The sequence below is a fragment of the Notolepis coatsorum genome (genome assembly GCF_963971535.1).
Source record: "Notolepis coatsorum genome assembly, chromosome: 19".
In the NCBI taxonomy this organism is placed as follows: Eukaryota; Metazoa; Chordata; class Actinopteri; order Aulopiformes; family Paralepididae; genus Notolepis; species Notolepis coatsorum.
In genome coordinates, this window is record NC_140183.1 from 12,449,973 (window position 1) to 12,461,617 (window position 11,645).

Below are 11,645 nucleotides of genomic sequence, written 5' to 3' on the forward strand. Positions count from 1 at the left end.
ATTAATCGAAGATTTATTGAAAAAACCATCCGCCAGAAAAAGTAGTTCCCACAACTACAAAAAAGACAAGTTGCCTCCATGTGGAAGCAGCTTGAAGTGCATCCAACCAAACTAACACATCCAACTGTGTATTATTGGAATGATTGAGAGAAGTTGCCTCATGTGGAAGCAGCTTGAAGTGCATCCAACCAACTAACACATCCAACTGTGTATTATTGGAATGATTGATTGAAAATTTTATTACCAGATGCAGAATGGGTACAATACAGTACGGCTCAATACACACAATTGTTAAGGGAATGCAGACCTACTTTCCATAGAACTTCATTCTTAGATGCTTCTATATAAAGTAGGTAAAACAAATTAAAACGTTTTCTTTGCCCTATAGGAAAAAAACGTTTTCTTCGCCCTATTTTTTTATTTATTTCTTTTAGCCTAAACTTAACCAGTTGGAAACCAGGGGTACAGTAATAAAATTAGCAATCAACCAATCAATCAATTCAATAGACCATGCTCACTTAAAACAGCGCTGCTTCTCTCTCAGTCTGACTCCCCCGCTGTTGCAGACAGGAGTGTGTGTGTGTGTGTGTGTGTGTGTGTGTGTGTGCGTGTGTGTGTGTGTGTGTCACAGTGTGTGTGTGTGTGTGCGTGCGTGTGTGTGTGTATGTGTGTGTGTGTGTGTGTGTGTGTGTGTGTATGTGTGTGTGTGTGTTTGTGGGTACGCCAGCGTCGGACAGTGTGAGAGAGAACGCTGCAGTCAGTAGAAAGAAGGAAGTAGAAATTTAAATCAATCAATTAATCTATCAATCAAACCGCGATTTTTCTTTTGTTCTAGATTGACTTAAGACCCATCAATTACATCATCCAACATTGTTTAAAGGACTAACACAAAATTTCCCCTCGACAGAATCGCTTCATATTTAGTCGTTATGGTGCTTTCAACATAACCATTTGTTGTCCGCGATCTTGTTTTCTCCCGGAGTGAGCCGGGGAGGGTTATGTGATTCGGTTGTGGGCGGGTCCTGAGCCCAGGACCGTGGATTGTTGCCAATAAAGACGTGTGAATGGCCAATCAGAATCGAGAAATTTGCATGCCGTTGTATAAAGGAAAAGAACAACCTCTATATTATCTTTCAGAACAGTAATATTTTGTTGTATTTCCTCAAAGAGAGCTTGTTTTCATGTAATGTGCATCAATCAGATACTATACTTGCTATATCTATACTATGAATTTCAATCTTAACATGTATTACCGGTAGGTTAAAAGGGTGTGGGTCTACCCTCCACTATGTCCCTCAGGCCTCCCTGTGTGCCATTACTAACATGTGGTCCTCACAGTTACCTGGACACTTCTGAACTTCTTCCCCAAGGGGATCAATAAAGGAGTACCTTATCTTATCTGAAACACAATGACTGATGACTGACAAAGATGCAGGCTTATCCTTTAGTTTAGACCGAGTGTTATTCATGAAATCTCTTCTGATCCTCTATCGCCACTGTGTGGTTACTCCATGCAATAGCAACAAGGGCTTCATGATGCTGTAACGTCCAGTAGTCCAGGCATTTTACCCATAAATGTGGGTCAACTTCACACACACAACCACAAAAACAAACTCAATATGTTCTGAATGAGAGAAAGAAAGTCCTAAGGAATTGTATGATGGGAAATTATCCAACCAAAAAACCCCTTTTTAGCCACATGTAGGTGACCATACTACTAGCCTAGTTGTATGTGTCCATGCTGTGTTTCTTCCTTTGAACAAAACACAGTTTATCAGTGATGATAATTTATTATGATCACATGGATTCTCATTGTGAGCAATGGAGAGAAATAACTAGAGAAACAACTGATCAACTGCTGATCAAACAAACTAAGTAACATCAAACTGTTGATTAAAATAACCAATTATCAACACAGAGAAATAACTGATCAACTGCTAATCAAACTGACCAATTATATTTAGGGGGAGATAGCAGGTCAACAGTAGATGATCTTTATGGGGGAGATAGCAGGTCAACAGTAGATGCTCTTTAGGGGGAGATATCAGGTCAACAGTAGATGATCTTTAGGGGGAGATATCAGGTCAACAGTAGATGATATTTAGGGGGAGATAGCTGGTCAACAGTAGATGCTCTTTAGGGGGAGATAGCTGGTCAACAGTAGATGATCTTTATGGGGCAGATAGCAGGTCAACAGTAGATGATCTTTAGGGGGAGATAGCAGGTCAACAGTAGATGATGTTTAGGGGGAGATAGCAGGTCAACAGTAGATGATCTTTAGGGGGGATAGCAGGTCAACAGTAGATGATCTTTAAGGGGGAGGTAGCAAGTCAACAGTAGATGCTCTTTAGGGGAGATAGCAGGTCAACAGTAGATTCTATTTAGGGAGATAGCAGGTCAACAGTAGATTCTATTTAGGGAGATAGCAGGTCAACAGTAGATGATCTTTAGGGGGAGATAGCAGGTCAACAGTAGATGATCTTTAGGGGGAGATAGCAGGTCAACAGTAGATGATCTTTAGGGGGAGATAGCTGGTCAACAGTAGATGATCTTTAGGGGGAGATAGCAGGTCAACAGTAGATGATCTTTAGGGGGAGATAGCAGGTCATTGGTCAACAGTAGATGATCTTTAAGGGGGAGGTAGCAAGTCAACAGTAGATGATCTTTAGGGGAGATAGCAGGTCAACAGTAGATGATCTTTAGGGGAGATAGCAGGTCAACAGTAGATGCTCTTCAGGGGAGATAGCAGGTCAACAGTAGATGATCTTTAGGGGGAGATAGCAGGTCAACAGTAGATGATCTTTAGGGGGAGATAGCAGGTAAACAGTAGATCAGTAGAACAGTAGATGGTCCTTTTAGACCTGTCGGCCGCTTTTGACACGGTGGACCATGACATTTTAATTGCCCACCTTGAACAGTGGGTGGGCATCAGAGGCATAGCCCTTAAATGGTTCATGTCCTACCTGGCAGATCGATCTTTTTGTGTCAAGCTCGAGGACTCTGTGTCCACTACTGCCCCCCTATTGTACGGTGTACCCCAGGGCTCGATACTTGGCGCCGTCCTGTTCTCTATTTATTTATTGCCCCTTGGTTCCATCCTCAGAAAGCACGGCATTCCTTTTCACTGCTACGCTGATGACAGCCAGATTTATATGCCACTAAAAAAGTCTGGCTCCTTTTCCATAGAGCCACTGACCAAATGTCTCAATGACATTAAATCCTGGATGGCCTTGAATTTTTTTAATTTTAATGACAAAAAGACGGAGGTCATGGTTTTTGGTGGCCCCTCTGTGACCTCACTGCTAGATCTGGGTTCGCTGGCACAACATGTCAAACCAATAGTAAAGAACTTAGGTGTAAAAATCGACCCAGACCTTAAATTTGACAGCCAGATCAAGGCCGTGGTCAAATCGAGTTTTTTTCCAGTTGAGGCAGCTGGCCAAAATTAAGCCCATCCTACAGGCGCAGCATTTTGAAGCAGTAATCCATGCATTTGTGACGACTAGGCTGGATTACTGCAATGCACTTTATATAGGGGTGAGTGGATCCTCGGTGGCTTGCCTTCAAATGGTGCAGAACGCCGCTGCGCGTCTTTTAACTGGCACTCGTAAATATGACCACATCTCACCGATTTTATCCTCACTCCACTGGCTCCCCGTGTACTTTAGGATTCATTTTAAAATTATTTTATTTGCTTTTAAAGCTCTTCATGACCTGGCCCCACCCTACCTCTCTGAGCTGTTGCAGGTCTATACACCTTCTCGCTCTCTCAGGTCAGCTGACCAGCTGCTCCTAGTAGTGCCTACAACTAGGCGTAAGCTCAGGGGGGGCCGTGCTTTCTCCGTTGTCGCCCCCAAAATGTGGAACGAGCTGCCACTGCAGATTAGGCAGGCCTCATCACTGCCCCGTTTCAGAGGCCTCCTTAAGACCCACATTTTCTCTCTGGCTTTCGACACCATGTAGCTTGTTGATTTTATGATCTTATTGTCTTACTGTGTTATTGTTGTATCGTTTTGTTACTGTGTCCTTTGCTTTTAAATGTTTTTTAAGTACTCTGATCTATTTAAATTTGTATTGCTGCCTATGTTTACCTTTTTTTTCTTCAATTTTTTGGTACTCTTGTATTTTTTATCTATTTTTAGTGCTGCTTATAGTTTTTAATATGCTCCCTCTGTACAGCACTTTGTGCCCCTGTGGCTGTTAAAGCGCTTTATAAATAAAGTTGGATTGGATAAAGTTGGATTGGATAGATGATCTTTAGGGGGGTAGCAGGTCAACAGTAGATGCTCTTTAGGGGGGATAGCAGGTCAACAGTAGATGATATTTGGGGGGAGATAGGAAGTCAACAGTAGATGATCTTTAGGGGAGATAGCAGGTCAACAGTAGATTCTATTTAGGGAGATAGCAGGTCAACAGTAGATGATCTTCAGGGGAGATAGCAGGTCAACAGTAGATTCTATTTAGGGAGATAGCAGGTCAACAGTAGATGATCTTCAGGGGAGATAGCAGGTCAACAGTAGATTCTATTTAGGGAGATAGCAGGTCAACAGTAGATGATCTTCAGGGGAGATAGCAGGTCAACAGTAGATTCTATTTAGGGAGATAGCAGGTCAACAGTAGATGATCTTCAGGGGAGATAGCAGGTCAACAGTAGATTCTATTTAGGGAGATAGCAGGTCAACAGTAGATGATCTTCAGGGGAGATAGCAGGTCAACAGTAGATGATCTTCAGGGGAGATAGCAGGTCAACAGTAGATGATCTTTGGGGGGAGATAGCAAGTCAACGGTAGATGATCTTTAGGGGAGATAGCAGGTCAACAGTAGATTCTATTTATTTAGGGAGATAGCAGGTCAACAGTAGATGATCTTTATGGGGGATAGCAGGTCAACAGTAGATGATCTTTATGGGGGAGATAGCAGGTCAACAGTAGATGATATTTAGGGGGGATAGCAGGTCAACACTTTTAGTGATCTGTCTAACTCACTCAGTGCATGGTCGATGTAGTAGTGTCTGCTAACTCACTCAGTGCATGGTAGATGGGCTTGTGTTTAGTGATCTGTCTGCTAACTCACTCAGTACATGGTAGATGTAGTAGTGTCTGCTAACTCACTCAGTGCATGGTAGATGGGCTTGTGTTTAGTGATCTGTCTGCTAACTCACTCAGTACATGGTAGATGTAGTAGTGTCTGCAGTGCTAACTCACTCAGTGCATGGTAGATGGGCTTGTGTTTAGTGATCTGTCTGCTAACTCACTCAGTACATGGTAGATGTAGTAGTGTCTGCTAACTCACTCAGTGCATGGTAGATGGGCTTGTGTTTCCCCTTCAGCCTGATAGCGACCATGGTGGCTATCTTCCCTGGCGGCTGCATCCTGCCATCGATCAGGAACCACGATCGGGCAAAAGTCGCCCATTGCTAAATGAGGGAGAGTGGAATAGAGAGAGGTTAACCAGCATGGTGAATGTTAGCTCTATTGAGCTTTGTATGTATGCATGTAGATACAAAGCTCTATGATCAGTCATGGATTCTGAGGGTTTGATTGATTTATCGTTTTTTATTGTGGAGTAAAAGACAGCATCCAATGGATAAAAACATGAGAAAGTGGAAGCACTTATTTCCACATGGACATGGACAGTCAGACATCATAAAACATAGATCATCGTAATAAAAACATAAGAGCATCATAATAAAACATATAGCAACCCCATAAAACATTAACTAGTATTTCACTTCTACATCTACTATCAAGAAACTAACACATACCCTAACTAACCCTCTCCTTCCTAGACGTGGCTACTCAACAGAAAGCTCAAAGAGTCTCGACAAAGACCGGTCTGGGGGACCCTGGTGTATGAATGAATGAATGAAAACTTTATTTAACAGATTGCAGAATGGGTACAATACAGTACGGCTCAATACATACAATTGTTAAGGGGATGCAGACCTGAGAAAGACGTTTGTCTTGTTTCCATCAGGGTCCCCCATTTTCAATTCATATAGACATATATGACATACATGACATACAGATAGTCAGTACTGCTACATCTATACATTTATGACATACCAGATTTGCAAATACAGTACTGTTTGTGATACAGAAGGAGTCAAGAAAAGGGAGTATATACATTTGACGTAGAAACTGTACATTGGAGGAGGTTGGGTGGGGGGGGTTGGGTACATTGGGATATTGACAACCATACTAAGGTTCTTCTCGCCATGGACGGTCGCAAATCTCTGAGCTCCAGCAAGAACTCCAGCAACAACTACAATCAACACGGAAAACCAACAAGGTTTTTCATACATTTCATCATCTTCCTACTATGGATTACAGATTACTTTAATTCATCAAGAAAGCCGAACCAAACGGATAAAAGAGAAATCGGAAGAGAAAGCGGTAGTCACAATGACTTTTACCTCCTCGACGGCTCGGAGCAGAAACATCTGGCCATCGGAACCGCAGCTATCCACGGGTTCCTAACGGCAAATCCGGAGCGGAAGAAAATGCCCCCAGCAGGTAAACTAGATCGAAGGACGATAATCATCCTTTATCTACTACTTGCGGGAGATATTAAATTAAACCCGGGCCCGACTACACGACTACAACAGAAAGTGAAGAATCAGAGGCTCCCACAAATAGTGACGGCTACCGTCGCGATCAACAATAATAACAACAACATCCCTTTCAACGACACCAACATCCTAACACCGGCGTCGGGTGCATACATTCCACCCGTCACCGGAGCAGTGATGACTGCCGTCGCGATCAACAACGACAACAACATCCTTCTCAACAACAACAACAACATTGTCAACCCCGGACCCAGCCAAGTCAGGACCCCCGTCAGGACGCGAACCCAGACGCGACGACTGGGTCTGGCACTACAGGATGCAACGATGGCTTCGGATGCCTACTTTCCACCCGAGGCCGGAGCAATCAACACGCACGGCGCCGCCGCAAAGGAACACACGGGAGGACGAGACGTCTCCACAGCAGGGAGCCGGCGGGATGGAATAAACACAGCCCATGGCTCATGCCCCCTCCCCACGGAATTCCACCACCAGGCGACGCCAGCAGATCAACAGGACAAAGAATCTCACACCCCCCCCCCTCCCACACACGGTCCAAATAATAACAACACAGCCCCACCCCCCTCCCGTCGCGGGACACCCACCTTGATCAAAGGATCCCCCACCCCCCCTCCTTTCACCAGCAGAGGACAAAGGATCATCCCCACCCCCCCTCCTAACATCAATGAACACAGGACCCCATCCCTACCGCCACAAGATCAACCACACGGACTAGGATCCCCCACCCCCCCTCCGGACATCACAGAGCCCCCCCCCCTTCCCACAGAAGAAGAATCCTACCTGTATCTCAATGATATAGACGACACAGCAGATAAAAACGGACTACATATCTTTCATCTTAATGTAAATAGCCTCAGGCACAAACTGGCAGAAATAAGAAATCATTTCAGTAGCGGAAAGGTAAACATAATATGTTTCTCAGAAACCAAACTGGACCCATCAGTAACAGACCCGGAAATTGAATTAGAGAACTATTCTTTAGTCCGCAATGACAGGAACAGGCATGGAGGAGGTGTCTGTATGTACATCCATCAAGACACCAAATTTATTAACCGTACAGACCTAGATCATGAGGCTATTGAAACTGTTTTTGTAGAAATTCTATTTGAAAGGGCTAAATCTGTTCTAGTCGGCACAATTTACAGACCGCCAGACCAAAATGGCTTTTATGACGTGTTGGATGAGTGCTTAGCTGGAGTTGAGGATACAGAAATGATTCTTATTGGGGATTGGAACACGGATATGCAACAAAAAGATGCACCCGTCTTCAAATCCTACAATAGGTTTTGTGATCTGCACGGCCTCAGCCAACTAATCACACAACCCACACGTGTGTGTGAGTCAACTCAGACTACCATTGACCTCATCCTGACCTCTGACAAGTCCAAGATCGCCAATAAAGGGGTTATAGCATGCGGGTTAAGTGATCATTATATGATATTCTGTACCCGCAAAAAGCTAAAACAAAAGGCTGGCTGTCACAAAACAGTCACATCTAGAGACCTAAAAACCTACTCTAGCGAGGCCTTTAACCTTGAACTGGAGGGTCTGGACTGGTCAGATGAGCTCAATGGTACACTGGTTGAAGAAACATGGCTTGGCTTCAAAACCAAATTTTCAACGATACTAAACAACATGGCCCCCCTAAGAACCACCAGGGTAAAAAATCGCGCTGAGCCGTGGATGCACGCTGAAATACTGACCGCTATGAAAACCAGAGACAAAAAATGCTCTGAGTTTCGTAAAAGTCAGTCAAAGCTTAACATAAGCACGAGCAGTGAACTCCAAGCCCACGTGACTGAACTCAAACTGCAAAGAAACAGACTAAGAAATGATGTAAACTCCATGATCAAAACAGCAAAGAAAAAATTCATCAATGACAAAACCGAGGAAAACAAAAACAAACCGCGTGAACTTTGGAAATTACTCAATAACCAACTAGGCTGCAGTAAAAAACTTAAAACCAGATTCTCAAACATAAACATAAAGACGGACAACACGCTCATCACAGAAAAGCTGGATGTAGCCAATTACTTAAATAGTTTCTTCACAAACATAGCCACAACACTGGTAAACAAACTACCCTCCCACTCAGGGCATTATGGGGTAGAACACATAGTAGCTTACTACAAAAACCTAGGGGTCCACAAAGACGACTTCAAACTGGAAATGGTAACAACAGATGAGGTACTCAAAAAACTGAGCGCCCTCCAACCTAACAAGGCCACTGGCCATGACAACATCCCCTCCAAATTCCTCAGAGACTCAGCAGCCGCCATCACCCCAGTCATCACACACATAATAAACCTCTCTATAAAACAGGGACACGTCCCCAAGGACTTCAAAATTGCGAGAGTGACCCCTCTGCACAAAAAAGGCAGTAAATTAGACCCAGGCAACTACCGCCCTGTTTCTATCCTTACCTCCATCTCGAAAGTCATGGAAAAAATTGTATACGAACAGGTCGAAAAATACCTTGCGGAAAAAAATCTAATCTACGAATTCCAATCTGGCTTCAGAACATCCCACTCCACTGACACATGCCTTCTCTATTTAAACGACCACATCAAACAAGAGGTGGACGCGGGCAAATACTGCGGCATGGTCATGCTGGACCTACAAAAGGCCTTCGACACTGTCAATCACACCATTCTGATTGACAAGCTAAAAGCAATTGGTTTTGATAGTCTATCAGTGAGCTGGATGCAATCCTACCTGGAGGGGAGAGAGCAGATGGTGGAGGTAAACGGTACCCTATCCCCCCCCCTCACAGTAAACTGTGGTGTTCCACAAGGAAGCATACTAGGTCCGCTACTGTTCCTAATTTATGCAAATGACATGTCGTCAGCTTGTGACTGCAACTTGTTCCTGTTTGCGGACGACTCAGCCCTGCTGGTCTCTGACAAGAACAAATTACAGGTTGAAAAAACCCTCAGCTCAGAACTAAGCAAAATCTGCATATGGCTCGCTGATAACAAACTATCATTACACATGGGCAAAACAGAGTCCATTCTCTTCGGTTCAAATAACAAACTCAGCAAGACCGACGGCTTCTCAGTTACAGTGGGTGACAATATTGTCACAAGGAAAGAAGATATTACCTACCTGGGTTCCATCCTAGAGGCAAATCTTTCCTGTGACAAAATGGCATCCAATGTAATAAAAAAAGTCAACCAACGAACTCGTTTCTTGTACCGGATCTCCTCACTGGTAAACAAGAATACCCTGAAGACTCTAGCAGGAGCACTCATTCAAGGGTACTACGACTATGCTTGCACCTCATGGTACCAAAGCACCTCAAAGGCGCTAAAAACAAAATTACAAACATCTCAAAACAAACTGGTCAGACTACTGCTTGACCTTACCCCTAGAACCCACCTCACCCCTGCCCACTTTGACAACCTAGGATGGCTTAGAGTAGACGACAGAGTACAGCAACTTGCAATGGGCCTGGTCTACAAGATACACTACACGACCAAGGTACCCATGTACATGACTAAATACTTCCCAAAGGTCAGTGAATACCACGATCACAACACCAGAGGGAGCTCCACAAATCATGTTAAACCCAGATTCGGCTCAAACAAGGGTCTAAACACGTTTCGCAATTATGCCACATCAATGTGGAACGCCCTACCCAAAGCTGTAAAGGAATGTGAATCACTACCCACTTTCAAAAACTCTCTCAAAAAACACCTAAGGGAGACTGCAACTCGAAACTGGCCCCTGTAAATGTCCGAGCACAACCCCCGCCAATGTACAGTAAATGACCAAGTATGGTCTTGTCAATAATCCAATGTACAGTGTTGTTTGTACAGTTGTACAGTGTCCCCCACCCACCCCTCCTACCCAACCCCCCCCCCCCCCACTCCTACCCAAGCCCCCCCCCCCCCCCCCCCACTCCTACCCCCCCCCCAACCACCTCCAATGTACAGTCCCACCCCCACCTACCCAATCCAATGTACAGTTTCTACGCCTAATGTATATACTCTTTTCTTTCTGGACTCTTTTTGTATCACAAATACAGTACTGTAATTGCAAATCTGGTATGTCATAAATGTATAGATGTAGCAGTACTGTCTATCTGTATGTCATGTATGTCATATATGTTACGATGAATTGGAAATGGGGGACCCTGGTGGAAACAAGACGAAAGTCTTTCTCTGGTCTGCATCCCCTTAACAATTGTATGTATTGAGCTGTACTGCACTGTACCCATTCTGCAATCTGTTAATAAAGTTTTCATTCATTCATTCATAGGTAAATAATCTGACTAACGTCTGACTAACGTCTGACTAACGTCTGATTGTACGTTGCTGACTAAATGCTGACTGAATGTACTAACTGACTTAATGGAAACGCTGACTACATGCTGACTACACGCTATTAACAATAGACTGGCTAACGTCAGACTGAATGTACATGCAGACCAACTAATGTCTGGCTACACTAACCAGAACTGGTTGCTAAATTGCAACTTAACTATTAATGAACTATCAACAGAGGCGACTTGGTTGAACATTACCGATACCACTTCGACCTCTACTAACATTATCCACTAAAGCTTGGATGTAAGCTACTACCAACTATCAGCTACACGCTAACCCCTTGTTAATTGACCACCTGGTGATTACTGTAACAGAGGATGAGCTGGATGCTGGACTTCAAGGTCCAAATAAACGAACATTCTTATGAAGTCCAAATTGTTTCTATGGTTTAAGAAAAGTCATTTCGCCCACACCCTTCCAAGGGGGACATCTAGTTGACTCATTGACTGAGACTGCTAGATAATTGGACATTGGGTCTCATTCACAACGGACTTAAGACAAAAGATCTTACAAATTTTTTCCTAGCTCCACTTAAGACATTTTCCGGCCAATTTTGCAATTCACCAGGTCCCTTCTCCTGGATTTTGTCTTAACTAAGAGCAGGATTTAGGAGCGCTGAAGAGCAGTCGTAAGTCGGACAGACTGGTGTGCGCCGTGTTCTTAAGGGCTTTATTTGGGAGGAATCATGGTGATTGCGTTCATGTCAACTATACAGACATCCTTGGAAT

At 43.9% G+C, this 11,645-nt stretch overlaps 1 protein-coding gene across 1 annotated transcript in view; it reads right to left on the minus strand.

The window, feature by feature from the left end:
* Positions 1–11,645, minus strand: part of mrpl13 (mitochondrial ribosomal protein L13) — a 45,080-nt gene that overhangs the window by 32,331 nt on the left and 1,104 nt on the right. Inside the window, exon 2 of the mRNA XM_084336479.1 lies at positions 5,293–5,416. Within this exon, the coding sequence (XP_084192605.1) occupies positions 5,293–5,416 (124 nt within the window). The remainder of the gene's footprint in view (positions 1–5,292; positions 5,417–11,645) is intronic.